Source organism: Anabas testudineus, chromosome 9 (assembly GCF_900324465.2).
Source record: "Anabas testudineus chromosome 9, fAnaTes1.2, whole genome shotgun sequence".
Taxonomy (NCBI): Eukaryota; Metazoa; Chordata; class Actinopteri; order Anabantiformes; family Anabantidae; genus Anabas; species Anabas testudineus.
In genome coordinates, this window is record NC_046618.1 from 17,745,834 (window position 1) to 17,763,565 (window position 17,732).

Below are 17,732 nucleotides of genomic sequence, written 5' to 3' on the forward strand. Positions count from 1 at the left end.
TTATTTACATTAAGAGAATTATTCTACAACTCTTTTGTGTGTTTACCCCTCGTGTACATTTCAGGAGTTTGTGTGTGGACTTGGTTTATAGCAGGGCTTTTCTGCTGCGCCCTTGTTCCCACCCTTTGGTGGAGCCGGCCTGACATTTTGGTAACAAAGCTTCCGAGACTTGATTGATGGTTTCTGTCTCGGTGTGGGCTGCAGCCTCCTTCTTCGGACAGGGTGTGGTTTGTATATATTACTGCGAGCTGCTGAGGTCCTGGTTCTTGCAGGAGCAGATGATCCGGCGATTCTGCCGCTGAGATGCGAGAGACGCTCCGCCACGCCCTTCATCTGTTGTGGAGGAAACGGAGCCGCTCCTCTGTCATAAAAGCGCCCAGTAAGACTCCCACTGACCTCTCTCACACCTCAGGCCCCGTGGCTGTTTAACTTCAGTCGGTTTACGGACATATAACCTCGAGGTTCCACGTGGCAGCAGGATGCGGACGCAACTGTTTGTCCGCCCTTCCTCGTTTCCGGTTTGCTTTGCTCTCTTACGCACTATTGTCGTGATATGGCATCGCCATGGTTACAAATAGCAGCTACTGGATTATACAGAAGGTCCCAACTTCCTAGATAGAGCCAGGTTCCGCCCACAGTCAACACAGAGATCAGCTGGAGTCTCCGGACACATCCGAGATCAGCAGCATCCAGGAGAGCGCGTCCCGCAGCAGCCGTCCATGTGTTGCGCCCTCCTGTCTACTTGAAAACCAGTTGCAAGCAACCTACTTCAAGATAAAGCCCATCAGACTTATATATATATTTATTTGTTTCAGATTTGATTGTGTTTTCTGCGGAAGTTATGCAGGATAAAAGCACATTTCTCAGCCCCTTTTCGAGACCGCGGTGCCTGGCGGCGGCGGCGGCACCGGCGGGAAAAGCGAAGTTAACTCATCCGGGAAAAGCGATTCTGGCAGGTAAGTTCATCATCACACGTCACACTTGAAAAGTCCAAGTTCATTTAAAGATGTTTCTGCTTGTGCGACTTACGGTGAAGGCAAAGTTTAGTAAAACAGGCTGAATTCAGACACTTGGTGTGAGGTTGTTTCTGGTGCGCAGCGAAGCGAAGTGGGCGTAACAGTGGAAACACAACCTACAACAGCAGACAGCTTCAGAAAACTTCATCTAGTCTCAACATAACAATAAAGCAAGGATTAAATAAGGTCATTACTCATCTAGTAGACATTTCTTCATAATACTATGAGGAAACAGTATGTCGTATGTCCACACGACAGGCGCAGTGAACAATCTTTAAAACTCCATCTCCCCTGTTACAAATAGACACGACCGCTGTAGCATATAATAATATCGCCTTTATGTATGTTTCTTTTATTTTTTGGTTGTTTTGTTTTATTCTAATCACAAACACAATCAGGGGTGTCTTCCCCATTATTAATGTTCTGCGCTCTTTTGGATCAGAGAGACTGAATTTAGTGAAGCTGCACAGAAACTGTGTGTGATGCGGAAATTGAGCTGGAAATTCTGTTTCCCCAATCTAACTAATGCTTTGGTAAAACACATTGTTCTAACAGAACTACTGCATTTTCTACCATCTTGCCATGAATTCATGTAGACCCCTTGGTCCTTGAAGGTCTTTTATATTTCAGTGCACAGGAATAAGATTTTCCTCTGCTCTCCTATAGTCATGACATGTGTGTGACCCTGATGCTATTTCATTTAGCTAATCTAAAGATCACCCTTAGTGCTCTTTATATAATGCTGTTAGAGCAGAGTGATGCACGCCGCAGTACAGGGGACACTCAGTCCTGAGACAGTACACTGAAGCAAGACCTTCAATGTCTGTGTGGCGATTAAAGCACTAAACAAGACGACTACGAGACGATGCAACGCCAAACATTACAAATCCTAATTTCTGTCCCAATCACTCTATCACTTAACAGACCTTCAACAACAGCTGGGTGGTTAAGTGGTTAACAGTCAGATACAATAGATTGACTACTGAAGCTGTAATCAGGTTTGGTTTGTTATATCTACTCAACACAGCTTCATCATTTGGACCAGTTGATTGACTGATTGGTGTGTTGCTTCAGTCATTCTGCTTTTAGCCGTTTCTGTGAGTCATTGGTTTATTCCCACTGAGGCTCAGAAACCCCTGTGTGACTCTCCTGCTGCCATGCCCCTCCTCGAACCCCTTGACCCCCTCGTGTGACGTTGATCAGGATGCAGCAGCTCCAGTTGATGAAGACGCTCTCTGGGGTGCTGCTGTATCAAGCCTACAAGCTGATATTGGCAGCACTCTGTTGATTTCTGCCTTGTGTTCTGGCAACAGTTACATGCTGAATGAATTCCCTTTGATTGTTTGAATAGACTGCAGCTATTATTCATTATTCTGTCATTTCCTTGGTTAATGCATGGATCGTTTCTGATGGAAGGAAAACATCACATTTAAACAGGGGAAAACAGCAAATGTTTCCATTTCTGTTTGGTAATTCTTAATCTGTTATATAAATCATATTAGCTTTATTTGCTTACATGCTAAGTGAGGTTATTGGAGTGTTTACATGTATTGAAGCTGGTGTCAGCTGCTGTAAATGACAAGAAATGATTGACTTATGTCCCTGGTTACATCACAGTGTACAACATACAGCAATGGCAAAGCAATAGTGCCCAGAGGGAAAGAAGAACATTAATTAGTTAAACCCCAGATAAAACATTCTTCAAGAATGACCCAAATCTGCATGTGATGCTCGGCTTACCTATTATTATTATTATCCACTCATAATTAGGCACATTTCAACTTTAGTGGGTGGTCATATCTGCACATATTTATTATGCCTGGTCTTTAAACGCACTCGTCTCTTCTGCACTGAAGACATTACAACACATTACAAAAGTTACACAGCATCCAATTCCCATCCAAACCTAAGCAATCTGCCTGTGCTTTATTATTATGAAAACACTGAGTTAAACGTAGAGCTACAGATTTTGTGGAGTGAGAGGCGGAGAATAAAAAGTCTCTCCTGACGGATGTCAGCCTGTCATTTGCTGGGAATGACAGTGTGGCTGTGGTGAGACCTCTCCCTTCCCCCACAGACCCGTGCAGCCTGACTGACTGGATTTGGCCCAGAACTGCGCTCGTTCAGCTCATCTCAGGCCTGTCTGTCCAGTTTTGCAACAGCAGCATTATTACACTCTTTCTGTCTCAACTCTCGGTTCCCGCTGACTCCTCCTGTCTTCACTGTCAGGAAACCATTGATTTATCACAGTTTTTTATTGGTTAGAACTGAATGCATGTCACAGCATCACTGGCATGACTCAGCAATAGAAAAGTGTAACCACAGCTGATTGTTTACATAGTTTAAAGATTCTTCTTAGCCAGATATGATAGTAAGATATATATATGTATATATTCTAGGAATCTAAAACTACTTTATTTATCTGTTATGGTTCACAGTTATGTCTGTGTGGAGACAGGAAGTCACTTGTACATGGCCTTAGGCTCTAAGTAGACAAAGCAAGAAGCAGAAGGTCAAAGCTTAATGGGTTACAGATAAGACAGTAGTTGGCGAAGAGGGTTGCACATTTTCAAAGAGGCCTGCGAGCTCTTTCTGCTCTCATTGGTTAGTTCCAGTCTTCTCTCTCCAGCCACTGGTCATGTCTTAGATTGAGACACAGAAAGAGTGAGAGTTTTATCTGTGAGAGGCCTGAGGGGGAAAGTTGTCTAAATGGGTCTCTGGTCCTGATTTGCTGTCTGGTGTGCATTCATACACTGGGTGGTTTTCGTTTAAAGCCCTTCTGCTATGAAGGGAGTGAAGGGATGTACAGAGAGGGAGTGTTCATTTTTTATCTTGATTTCATGATAGATTGGATTTTCCGCTGAGACAGGTTCACTTTTTGTCACTTTTCCTGCGCCCCTTTTCCAATTTCTCCTCTCTCATTCAGCCTCAGGGCAGCCAGTTAGGTTTTCTGAGTGGCTGTCTCTTCTCAGGCTCAGAGGGCTTGTCAAGCTATGGCTTGCCCCCCGTTTCCTCACGTCACAGGCGACGCACAAAGTCCACTCCCATCCGCTGTTCCTGCTGCTTACAGGCCCCGAGTACCAGGAGGCGAGATGATAAATCACAGTGCAGTCCTCTGTTTAGCCCTTAACCACCCCCACTGTAAGCCTGTCAGCTACATGTAATGACTTTCTCTCTTGATGTTACTGTGTTGGAGATTGATTATTGGACTGAAGGTGTTTTACATATATCTCATCAATTACAGATCACATATTTTCTTTAACCTTAAGCAGAGTGATTTTCTGCCATCCTGTCAGCTCTCGGCTTTATTCATCTCGCTGTAGAAATCCACTCGTAAAGACTTGAAACTAATGAGAGAAATCGATCAAGTGAACGTCAAGTTGCTATTTGTCAAAGTTCATATAATCACAGCATGGTAATTCATTTTCAGCTAATTACCTTGTCAGAAGGCCTATGTGCAGATCTGAAAACACTGAAGAATTAATGAGACAGAACCAAAACCTTAAAGTTACAAGTTAGAAAACTAAAACAATTTGAAAGACTGAACCAACAATAGAACTGCGTACTATTGTCACTGTGGTTCATCACTATGAGTCTCCCCTTTTACAGATGCATACATATACAAACACAATCCACTTCACACAGTTTATTTTCTTTGTTCGGTGGTGTTAAGCTTTGACAGCACACTTTGTAAATTAGTCAAGGTGGGTAAGTAAATACTAATTACATAAGTAATTAAGTATAAACATGGAAATCCTTGTCCATATCCTTCAAATAGATAAAGATAAATAGATGAAATGAGGCTGGCAGTCATGTGCGCAGCTGTCCACTTTGAAAACAACCTGTGTTTTTTGTCCTGTTCATATAAATGAGTGTTCATGCTGCAGGGTTATAAGCAGTTACAACAGTTCCCATATAAAATTAATCAGCATCCCTCCTGTAATTAAACATTAGTGTTACATTAGGGAGTGTGGTTTGGGACAGAGGAAGCCTAAAAGGCCAGACGTCAGATGAATAATTCTTTTCATGTTTTGCTGAGATTTTACAGCTCTATTAATAGGACACCTCATGTTTGAAGTACATCAGTCCTCTGGCTGTGTTCTCCATTTGGACTGAGGATATGGACATAATAACATATTTCCTTCACACTCCAGAGAATCTAAATAAGGAACATCTGGATGAATAATTAATAAAATTCCGCGTATTAATTTGCTGCCACATACACATGTATACACAAGTATGTCTGTATGTGGTTTTAGGTGAACCTGGGTAAAAACTGAATGACTAAAAAACACAAATATATTTAGGTTTTGCACCAAAGAATCGACAACTACTCAACAAAACAGCAGGCTGAAGCTAATACTATGCTGCCAATCAGTGTTTATTTTAAAGGAAATAAGGCGCTTTACTTAGATCATACTTGATTGTCAGTTTTTCCTAAGAAAATAGGGAAGTTTCATAGCAGACCAGATGTGCTGGGTCCTCATTAGAGTCACCAAACCAGGCAGAACAAGATTTCAGAAACTGTTCCTCCCTGTCAGCTGGCTGTCTGCCGGCTCACCTGGCTTCTTCTGTGCCTCTCTGTACCACAGAAAAGTGTCTTGCATCCATGAATATATGTGCATAAATCTGCATGTGTTCTCCACATGTTGTTCTATATGTTCAAGTATGTGGAGTATGTTTTAAGGCTAAATGCTGCACACAGCCTCGTTCCACCTTCTCAGTTTTAAAGATTTACTGTTTGTTTTGTCTCTGTGATTAAAAACTCACTAATGCTCTTTAAAATGGGGACCAACCCCTGCATCTGGGGATTAAAATATTGTAAAGCCTTCCCACGAGACTGGGGGCTGTTATAATGAAATGTTGCACTGTTACATATTAATGTAATTTTTAAGTGTGAGCGTACCTTTGGTCATCTCAGTGTGTGGCAGCAATAAGAGCTGGGGTCCAGCTGTTAAGTCTGAGTGGTGTTAATTAAGTTTTTAATTTACCTCGTGAGCGTGTTACCTTTAAACGGTACGTCAACTTAGTCTGTGTTTGATTTATTAAGCTGCTGTTTAGCTTGTGAAGTTTCAGACTTTTAAGAATCTACTTCCTCTTCATCAGGTATACTATTCTTCTCCAATGCCATTCTCGTTTTTTTTTTTGTGTTTTTGTGTTTTTGTGTGATACTAAGTGTCAAACATCAATTTGGTTGCATTGATTTTATGACACAGTGTGGAGAAGAGCAGCTGGGGGACGAAGTGAGAGGGAGGAAGGTGCTACTGAGAGAAAAATTACGAACAGGGGAGGCGAGCGAGCCTGTAAAGATAAAGATTAATGGCCATTTTTGCTCGTGTAACACCTGGCAGTACCACAGGAGTCATTTAGGGTGTCATCTGTAAATGTATGTGTGTGTATTGGATTTAGGCTGCAAAATGGACTAGAAGACAAACAAGCTGCTTCTCCTCCACAGGAGCTGTGTGTCTGATGGGGATTGATCGTGTGTTTGTGTCTGTTGCTGAGTCGCTGCCTCTGAGTGACTGCTGGTGGGTTTTCACATTCAGCTCTGTCTTGGCTGAAAACAGATGAATGAGCCTTATTGTTTCTTCTTCCCAGAGAAACACTGACCCACTGATCCTGGATCAGGAACGTTTGTAACACTCATGTGATTTCTGTCTCAGCTGGTTGACGTTTACTATTTACAGCTCTGTGGCCTGGTGATTAAAGTCTGTGTGTTACTCAGTTGGTTTGTGTGCGATCACATGAATGTCATGATTCAGCTTAGTGGTTTGCACGTGTTCTGAAATGAATAATGCTTAATAATTAGTGCTGATTAGGTGAATCTTGGTATAATCAACTATGCATTAAATTATGGTTTATTTACTGACGTGCTGTTATTAACCTAAAAGTCCTACAAATCACAAGCTACAAAATAAAATCATGTTCACAACAACAAATTAGGAACATGGTGGCATAATATGAATGTAGGCAAAATATAATTTACAATACAGTACAGGCATTTGGAGAGTTGACAAATTAGTGCATTTGTAAAGAAAACTGTAAAACTTTGTGCAGCCCAAAGTGATGCCTTTGATTTTCCTGATAAAATCATCCATATCTACAGAGGCGGAGGTGTACGTAGAAAAGCAGATGACTCAGAGGTTTTAAAAGCTTAGACTCAAATTAAATGTACATTATGAAAATAAAATGGTTACAACATAATACGGATGCAGCACTGCTGCTGAGGAACCACAGTGATAAAGGTCCAGTTGGCAGTAGTGATATGTGAGGGGTGCCAAGCTGCAGATCTAAATGACACACAGTGACGCACGTTTATAAATTGAAACGAGTAAGAAAACACTGAGAAAGATTAGATGCGCAAAGATACACAAGCAGTAATTTATTGCTGGTGGTAATGAGTGTTCTCAGTGCAACCATACTGAAACAGGAAACAATACAGTCTGAAAAATCCTGGGTTAAAGCTCATCCAGTGTTGGGTCAATATACTGCAGCACCTACACAATATCGAGCCTGTGTTGGTTTATTTATACGTCACTAGATGGAAATACCCCGTTTTATGTTTAGAAGTTTTTTGTTTTAATTAGTGGCAAAGAGATCTGCATTATCTCACCACAGAATATGTGAGTTAATTGAGTATTGTGTGTGCGATGTTGACCCTGTGCTATAGGTCAGTTTTAATCCAGGATGTTTTGTATAAAAACTTCTGATTTTAACTAGTAATTCTCAGAAAACCACTTCCTGTTGAAACCACTTCTGACACTCTGTGGATAAAGGGCATTTCCGTTTTGGATTTCCTATTCATTGAAGGACATTTTTGGCTGTTTGGAGGCATGTTTATATTTGTCTGTGTAAACACATGAAGTGTGTGTCCTCCTGGCACAGTGCACTTGTGTAAATGTGTGTGGCTGTATCATTGAGTTAATGGAGGGTCCTGGCCTGGGTAATGGAGCCCCTCCCTGCAAGTGGAGCACATAATTTAATTAATGTCAGCCCTCTCTCCATCCTCCATCCTTCCCTCGTGACTCATCTCTGTTGGGCATTAGCTTTGCTTTTAGTCTCTGGTCTATTGAACTGATGGTGGATTGTAAGCTGAACCCACCTGCAGTCGCTCACACACTCACTGATTTTATTTCTCACCTTCTTTCTGGATGTTCCTCTAATACTGTAAACTCATACTAAATATATGAAATATAAATGAATCCAACATTAATCCAACTTTCTCTTGTGTTAGCTTTCTTGTTGTTCCTCAGACTGCACTGCACTCACTGTGCAGTGCAGCTGTGGCAGGAGCAGTTGATTCATCTTCGTCTAGCTCGTTACTCTTCCTCCCTTGGCAGCCGTGCTTTTAATGTTTATGGAGGGAAAGTCGTTTGTGGAGTCACTGTAATGATCCATGACGTAATGGCACCCCTTTGTAATTCATAAGGGAATGGGCCGTTGTATCAGGCTTGGAAAGGCTGCAGCTGGGGAGACATGCACCGCTAAGTTTAGGCTATACGTCACCAAAACTTTCCATTCTGTGTTTTTTCAACTGGTTCCAGTTGAGGAGTTGAGTTTTTGTTGTTCATCTGCTTTGATTTTCTGTGTTTTTCAGGTGGAATTGCTGGTGGCATAGAGATCTGCATTACTTTTCCCACAGAGTACGTCAAGACACAGTTACAGCTAGATGAGAAGGCCAATCCACCGAAATACAGAGGAATAGGTGAGCATTGCATGTGTGCGCGTTTTTTGCCAATTTACAGAGGTGAATATGGGCTTTAATTTAATATCTAAATGTCTGCCAGCTCAGACACCTACCACTGATATAGAACAATATTCTTCTCATTAATTAGTTTTTTTTAATTAAGCAAAACTGAACACCAGATAAAACTGTCACTGGAATAAACATGGACAAGTCAAACAGAAATCAAAAGTCGAATTGCATTTCAGTTAATCGATTTATTGTCCTGCATAAAAGACTGCTGGAAACAGCCAAAGATAAAAGATAAGCACAACTAGATAGCTAGATGTCGATCTAGCTATCTAATGTAGCTTCTTTTCTTCATCCTGTCTCTCATCCTCTCACAGGAGCTCATTATCTAATTACCCATCATCCCCAGGTACATTTTGGATTCTGGCAGGCTGTCACTGTGCTTGTTTATATGACTTAGAACAGACCAGTGCACCATGCACACTCACCATCCATGCATACCACCATACACACACACACACACACAAACACACACACAAACACACACACACATGCACACGCACACAGTATCTGTTAATATTGGCTGGAGCTCTGAGGATTGGAGACCGTGTTAATGAGCGCTCAAGACAGCTGTTGCTTTTCTTGCTCAGTTGTGCATTTGGTTAGTTAGCACAGCATGGATTACTGCATTTATGTCTCCAGGATCCAGAGGCAAGAGCAAAGGAAAACATACATTAAGCTTGGGTATAACTAGTCTGTGGTTTAATTTACCCATGACACAAATGACTATGGTAGCAAAATGCAATGTTGACGATCAGAAAGTAAAGGATGGATGTTTCTAGCTGGACTCAATTATACAGAGAAAATAAATACAGACAGAAACTGCTGTACTGCATCTATCACACATATGATTTTAATTCACTGAATGTGAATACTGGGCAGTTAAACTGTAAAATACTGATTTGTGTGATTTATTTACACATGTAATGCATATATACAAGACTTTTTTTACCATTTTCTAACTGTGTGTGTGTGTGTGTGTTTTTTTTTTTTTTTTTCCAGGTGACTGTGTGAAACAGACAGTACAGAGCCATGGTGTCAAAGGACTGTACAGAGGACTGAGCTCACTGCTGTATGGATCCATACCCAAATCTGCAGTCAGGTATATGAAATAACTGTTAAATGTTAAATGTACTGTTGAAAGAACATTCAGAAACAGTGTCACATATGATTTCTACATAATTCTGAAATGATGGCATTATTTAAGTTTTCATAACTCCTAATCAGGAAAATGACAAATAAACTATAGAAGCAAAAAAACAACACAATTCCTCTTTACAATGTCTTGTTTCTGGTGCAATGTAGCTTTTAAATATTTCTCTGTATATCTTTAGGAAACCTAATAGTGACAGGGTTACTACTCAAACAGAGGGTTTTACACACACACAACCAGTGTGTTTTTCTATAACTGCCTTAATTAAAATGTGCATGGACAAACACAACAATGCACAAATGCACAAATATATGTAGTATGTGCAGTAAAGGCTGAAATAAAACTTTAAATAAGCCATTGTTATCGTCTACCTGAAACCACTAACTCACACACTCCAATTATTCTAGCCCATTACCCACAATGCAAGGCATAAATGCCACAGTAGCCTTCAGTATAATTACATTATTTTTTCACAGCAGTGACATTTGTCTCCAGACAAATGTTCACGTTGCTGTGCACGTGCACACACACACACACACAGGCGTATCGCAAAAAGCCAGTCAGACGCCTTTATTGTTAACGTTTTTGTTCTCCGTTTCATTCTTGAGTTTTCTCCATTTGTGTGTGTGTTTGTGTGTTTTCCTGGTACCTGTCTGTTCAATGGAGAGACAGGCTCAGCCATGCGGAGCAAAGATGCCACTCAAACTCAGGCAGGGTCTCAATAGGGCTACAGAGAGGCAGACGAGTGTTGGTGCTCTCTGTAGTGTTTGTGTGTGTGTTTTTGTGTGCACATATGAGTGTGTCAGTCAGCCTTCAGCACCCTTTTCAGTGGGAATCTGAAAGGTTTTGTTTCTTCTCCAAGGAGAGTAAATGTGGTATGGACAAGTACAGAGGTTAAGGCCATGTCCTCTCTCTGCTTTTGTCATCAGACTGCATTGTACATAATATACACATTACATAAAGTGTAAAAATATATCATCTGCTGTCTGCAGAGCATGTCCAGTGGCAAGAAAAAGTATGAGAGCCTTTTGGAACTTCATGGTTTTCTGCATTGATTTGTCTACGTCTTTTTGGGTATGCTAAGCTAAACTAACACCTGACTCCAGTGAGCTTGTTTGAGGTTATTACTCCAAAAGGTTCACATACTTTTTCTTGCCACTCTACATTTAGGTTCAAGCTATTGGTTTCTGACCATTTAAGCTTGTGACCCCATAAATCAAAGTCTACCTGCAGTTTACATACTATCTAAGGGTTATGACTTGTTTCAAGGTCAAACTGTTCTCTAATTATACAGTAATCAGGAAGACCCTTTAAAATTCATCATCATTATTTCATCAAGTACAAATTATATTTCTGCTTTATTAAGTAATCCTAATTTTTTCTATTTTTGCTACAGTTGGATGCTGCTTCCAACTGTCTTAGGCAATATAGCACAAAATTAACAGGTAACATAAATAATAAATAAAAACAATAGAAAATGAAACTTGACACAAAACATGAGAGATTCAGTTGTTAAGAGTGGAAGATGGAGGATAACTTACCATTTTTCCATATAATTGATTTATAGAACCTATATTATTCCTAACTTCCTCTACCTTGCTTCCTCCCTTTGTATTGCTCCTTTCCTAACCACCTTTCTCCTTCATCCCCATCAACTAATTGCTTATTCACCATCATGCACTATGTCGTCTGCTGCAGGGTTGTGATGGTGATATGAGAGGGATGGACAAAAGAGCCATTGACCTTTTCATCCCCTTAACCTTTCATCCATAACATCTCTCGTCTGTCCAACCTTCTTTATTTCTTTTCTCTTTCCTCCGCTCGCTTCTCTCTCTCCTGCTCTTACCATCAGCAGAAACGACCTTGCAGAAAGACCCACTAATGAAGATTGGGCTGGACTCTGCTGTCCAGAGTGACTCATCTTGCACTGTGGATGTCGGCCAGAATATGATGTGAAAGTTTAAGTGGCAGTGGAAGTTTAGTTCACTTGTTAAATTGGTGCGGGAGAATTTGGGGGTAAATTGGCAAAGGAGCAGGACTGAGAGTAGTCTTTTTCTCTCCAGCAGCTTTTAATGAAAAACATTTATTTCACAAGGTTAGTTATAAAGTTCCCTGCCGTTTCTAAGCAGGCTCTAGTTGTAAGGAGGTACACTTAATGTATTACTCTCTCTACAACTAAGAAGCTGTTTATAGTCAGCAAGAGCTCTATATAAAGTGGATTTATTTTTGCGTGTTTTTTTTTTTCATGCAGTGGGAGTCAGTTAATTGTGTGTGAGGCCTATCTTTTAAAACAAACTAAATCTGTGCAAGGACTGAAACGTAGGAACAGATCAGATGAGCCGAGTCTAAGCGATGAATTGTGTTAGGCCTGATGACGCCAGGTAAAGTGTTCAAGCCGACCGAGAAAAGACAAAGCATCCATCAAGAGCAAGTGTCTGTACTCCTCCCGCCCCTTTGCTAAATGCCCTGAACAGCATCCTGTCTTTACCACAATTCGATTCCATCTATAAATAACCTTTCTTGTAAGGGACTTGCTGGCATAAGACTTTGTGATTGCAGAGATGCATAAACCACACCTTGCTGTGTCTGGGCTGACTTACACGGCAGCTGATGCCGAGACACTGCAGTTTATCGGTGTATCTTCAGTGAGGACGCAGGCAGGACAATAAAACGAAAGTATGCAGCACATGCTGCAGAAAATCTGAGTTGGAAGAAAGTTTTTCGTCTTAACATATTTTGGTCCCAAAGAAACAAAATCTCCAGAAAATCTGTGCAAAGAAGAGGTGCAAAAACAATTTTGTTTCCAAACTGCAGCAGCAATGTTGTAAGGCTGATATAAAGAGAATAATATAGATATACAGACATATAGAATAATATACAATAGTAAGACCTTAAATTTCATGTAGACCTGTTTTCCCGAGATGAATATTTATTGTTTATTTATAGTTATAGTTGTCTCCTACATTTGTATGTATTCACTAATTCCATGTTGACTTTATTTGCCTTCTCAGGTTTGGAGTGTTTGAGTTCCTCAGTAACCGTGCAAAGGATGAGTCCGGTCGACTGGATAGCAGCAAAGGTCTGCTGTGTGGGCTCGGAGCCGGGGTGATGGAGGCAGTCTTGGTGGTCTGTCCTATGGAAACTGTCAAGGTATGTTACTATCTGGCCTGTGGTGAGATTTCTAACCTGATTTGATTGATTTTCATTGTCATGTACACTGAGTGTATCAGTGTAAGTGTACAAGAAACTGCAAATTTGTGCGTCTTGTATCTGGACGTCTGAATGATGATTTGCACAATAAACTGACTTATAATGGTTAACAAAGTACTATAATTGTGCGATCCTACGCATTCCTTTAATTTAGTTTCAAATAAAATCTCTTTGAAAAGTGTTTCCACAGTGTCTACAGTGCTTGTGTTTTCTCTGAAGATTAACAACCATCCTGTTCCTTTTTTATCTCCCAAGGTTAAATTCATTCATGACCAGACGTCAGCGAACCCCAGATACAAGGGCTTCTTCCATGGAGTCAGAGAGATAGTCAGAGAGCAAGGTAAAGCTTCACTGCATGTAACTCACCTGACATCTACTGGTCAGACAGGGCAGTGCAGCTAAAAACATAGTACAGTATTCAAAAAGTGGAGCTGCATCCGTACATGAAGGTGTTGAGTTATCAATGAAAATAAAATAATCTTTTGCTTGAACAGGATTAAAAGGGACATACCAGGGTCTCACTGCCACAGTCCTCAAACAAGGTTCCAACCAGGCTATTCGGTTCTATGTGATGACCTCTCTGAAGAACTGGTACAAAGGTCAGTGACAACTGGAGCAAATAGTGTGTAATGAGGATGACATAAACATTAGTACATACTGCAAAGTACTGGTATAATATGAAACTGTTGTCTACATACTACAGAGTACTGGTATAATATGAAACTGTTGTCTACATACTACAAAGTACTGGTGGCTCAGTGGGCACCAGTGGCATCTGCTTTGGATGCAGAAGGTTTGGGGTTGAAACCCCATCACAGACACCAGGTGTGTCCTTGAGCGAGACACTCCACGCTAGCTCCCCGGGCAGCTGTATGTAGCTGCCCACTGCTCCCCCCAGGGGGATGGGTTAAATGCAGAGGACAAATTTCGTCTGTAACATGTGACAAATGACCAATAAAAGCGTTTCTTCTTCTACTGGTATAATATGAAACTGTTGTCTATGGTCCAACGTGTTCTCAGACCATCTATGGAGTTTAACTAACTACAAAAATGTTTTAAAACTAGAGCATGTGTTGCACTGAGTCTTAATCCGACTTAGATTCACACTCCCTGACTCAACTGTTTTATTTCTTTACCAGGCGATAACCCCAACAAACCTATTAACCCCTTGGTGACTGGTGTCTTTGGAGCCATAGCGGGTGCTGCCAGTGTCTTTGGAAACACCCCACTAGATGTCATCAAGACTCGAATGCAGGTACCTAATATGAAGACTGATCACAGTTTGTCTTTCTTGTGTTTGTGTTCTGGGGTCTTCATTTGAACTCAAACCACCTTGTTGTTGCCTCCTTCTGATAACTCCTGTCCTTTTCTCTCCAAAGGGTCTGGAAGCGCATAAATATAAAAGCACGTTAGACTGTGCTGTGAAGATCCTGAGACACGAGGGCTTGACAGCGTGAGTGCACTTTAACTGGATGAAGCTTAGCTTTGGTTTATAGTGTTGACTTCACAGCAGACTCGTTACCTTTAATCACAACAAATTTTAATTTCTTTCTAGATCTGCATGAGAAACGTGCATCAGTTTTACTTCATCCTTTGTATTAGACGTATATATTAACTTCAAATAATAAATGCTGAATATGAAATGCATCTATACATTTTTACCTCTTGAAACTACTGCTATTTTATATTCACCCTTCTCTGTTTGTGTCCCTAGTTTCTACAAAGGGACAGTTCCTCGGCTGGGCCGTGTGTGTCTGGATGTAGCAATAGTTTTCATCATCTATGAGGAGGTGGTGAAGGTCCTGAATGCGGCCTGGAAAACGGAGTAGGCTACTGGACGCACAGAGGGCGGTGGCTTCTGCTTCCCAGGCATCTGACACAAATCGGTTTTTAGCAGACCTCTTATGTAGTTAACTGAGGGTGTGAGACAGAGAGCTAAGCTTTGATATGTGTCATGTGCTGAAGCCCTCATAGAGGGCTGCAGAGAAGAAGAAAGCCTGATAAGGGTTCCAGTGTTGCTTATATCTGGACAGCTGGCGCGTATTTAGAGCTCCATCAAGATACCTGATGAGAGCAAGGTTCAGTTTCACAAAGTGGGATTAAAAGCTTGGCCAAAAAGCTGTGAAAACGATGCGTCATGAACGTCATCAACTGTGAAACTAAATCATAATCTTAGGGTCAACAGCATGACATGATTCCTTCGTGACATTTTTAAGTTGTCTGCTTTTATATCCTTTATAAAATACTTTATTTTGCAGGTATTACAAATACACAGGTAATCTGAGGAAAATGACTTTCTGAGTTTGTGTTTGTCTCTGTCTCCTCTGGTGCCTAAAGGTTTTAAATCCAGAGGAGCCAGACTGCAGCTATTAATCCTAGAAACTGCCACTCCCATAACTAAGCCTTTGAATAGACGTTAGCATTTATAATATGCCAGTTATTTTTATACAGTGTAGATTCTAATTTAGTTTATTACTAACATGGTCTTATTAGAAAGTAGGATGTAATTCAGTTGTGTGCCAAATGGCAAACCTAAAAGCGTGTTCAGAGTAAGAACATGCAAAAGTAGCCTGATGATCTTAACAAGAGAAAAACAAATCTAATTATGATGTGTATTGTGACATATTTTATAAATGTATTTATTCAGAGATGAATGTTGAATATCTAGATGGCTGAGAGACTATTTACTGTAAACTTGTGCTGCTTGTGTGGCAGTTTTTTTTTCTGTAATCAGGTCCAGGTGTAAAACTATTAAAAAAATAATTGCTGTTGCTATAATATGCTGTAGTTCACTGTGAGTCTAACTGGCAGGTGGCATTTTCCCTCTTTTCAATCGAAGCATTATCGTTCATCATATCTAACAACAGGTTTCTTCACTCTTAGGTGGTACTTTAACACTTAATTCATAGACATACAGTACAGGAATACTGTACTTCATTACTGTAAAGGGGGCATCCACTAAAAAGATGCCATGTTTCATTCAGGGTTTGTTTTTACACACATGTGCCTTTTGTTTGTGTGTGTTGGTAAATGCTACTTGACAAATATCATCACCCAAACTATTTTAACAATCTGACTACGCTAGAAATTTGAGAAATTTCTGTGGCTCAGTCATAGTATTTTTATAATAGCTAATGGTTTTGTTTACTTTGTCAGCGGTGACGTGCAAACATCCATAATCTACATGTAGTGATTGTATTTACAGATAAAAACTGATTATATTTCCCCATTTCTGATGTAATGTTCATATATTTTTTGTATTTTTCCGTTTGGCCAAAAGAATACGTTTCTTTCTAACTGCTGAATAAGCAATAGTAAATATTGTTGTTGCAAATCAGTGTATTTCAAGCCTGTGTGTGTGTATCGGTGCGTGTGTATAGGCCATGTGATTCTTCATTAAGAAGCTTGTGCAATCGACATGGTCCCCTGCATTTGTCTGTGGGTAATTAAAATGTCTTTTGTTGTAGCGGGACTTAAAACGTATTTAAAATAAACATCTGGAAATTTGAAAGAGTGTTTTAAGTCTCCTCAGTCTTTCTTGTGTTGTTCTGCCCTTTTGGTTACAGCAGATTACATTGGAACAAACCGTAGGGGGCAGGTAGGGGTGGGATAGAACAGGGAACTCATTGTTCCAGTTTTGGCCGATGCTCATGCAGAGTGAATCAACGATCCATCTCTCTCTCACAATTACACCTCAAATTCCTGGTGCCTGTGTTTTTGTGAGAAGGAATGCACAGTACTCTGCAGAAGATGGGAGCACTAGATACTGGAAGGATGAGGAAGTGAAGCAAGTGTACTGAAACACTGTGTACTCTCATCTTATGTTTGAAGGTTTTAATAACCAAAGCAGTAATTTACAATGTTTGACTGGAGGTAACTTTTAATTTTTAAGGTTAATTTAAAGGGAAAAAAGTGTATAAATAATCTTTATATGAGTAAAAAAAGTAAATGCTGTACATCTTACAGGTGAAGGTGATGATGCTCAGTTTTGTTGTTGTTTGATGTAGTTTGTGGAGTCGACCAGCACTATATCATAAAAGCTGTGTTTCTGGTATTAAGATAAGCCTCAATGATATATTGAAACATTCATCAGTAAACTGCAGCCTCCACTGTTCTTATGTTATCTTATTATATTACTGAACTACTTTATTGATACCTAGTGATAGCTAGTGAAGGTGGGACTAATACTTTCTGTACTATTTGGTGGATATGTCCAATATAATACCTCACTAGTTAGTTGATTATGTTAGTGTGAATGTACCAAGCAGCTGGTGATAGGGTCTATAACAAGTATCAGTTCACCAGGAGAGAACCTGGAATGACAAGGTGAAATGTGAACTTAAAAAACAGGAAGTTTATTTAAACAGTAGAGGGAGCTGTTGCTCACACACACACACACACACACACACACACACACACACACACACACACACAGTGATGAGAGAGGACTCTTTTAGATTCATATTTGTACAATAGGGCTTTATGAGGACGGTCAAAGCACCCACCAACCTCCCTTCATCCTAACATCATCACTGCCTCCCCCTCTCCTGCCAGATGTCCTGTCAGTTGTGGCTTTATAGCTCCACTCCCTTTATTTTGA

General features: G+C 40.4%; 1 protein-coding gene across 1 annotated transcript; it reads left to right on the forward strand.

Moving 5' to 3' along the window:
• Positions 1 to 69: 69 nt before the first annotated feature.
• si:dkey-178e17.1 (tricarboxylate transport protein B, mitochondrial) lies at positions 70 to 16,645 on the forward strand. The gene is made up of 9 exons (XM_026342769.1): positions 70 to 956; positions 8,614 to 8,721; positions 9,772 to 9,871; positions 12,934 to 13,072; positions 13,388 to 13,472; positions 13,627 to 13,731; positions 14,272 to 14,387; positions 14,512 to 14,585; positions 14,847 to 16,645. The coding sequence occupies exons 1-9, from the start codon at positions 842 to 844 to the stop codon at positions 14,959 to 14,961; spliced, it is 957 nt and encodes a 318-aa protein (XP_026198554.1). The 5' UTR covers positions 70 to 841; the 3' UTR covers positions 14,962 to 16,645.
• The last annotated feature ends 1,087 nt before the right edge of the window (positions 16,646 to 17,732 follow it).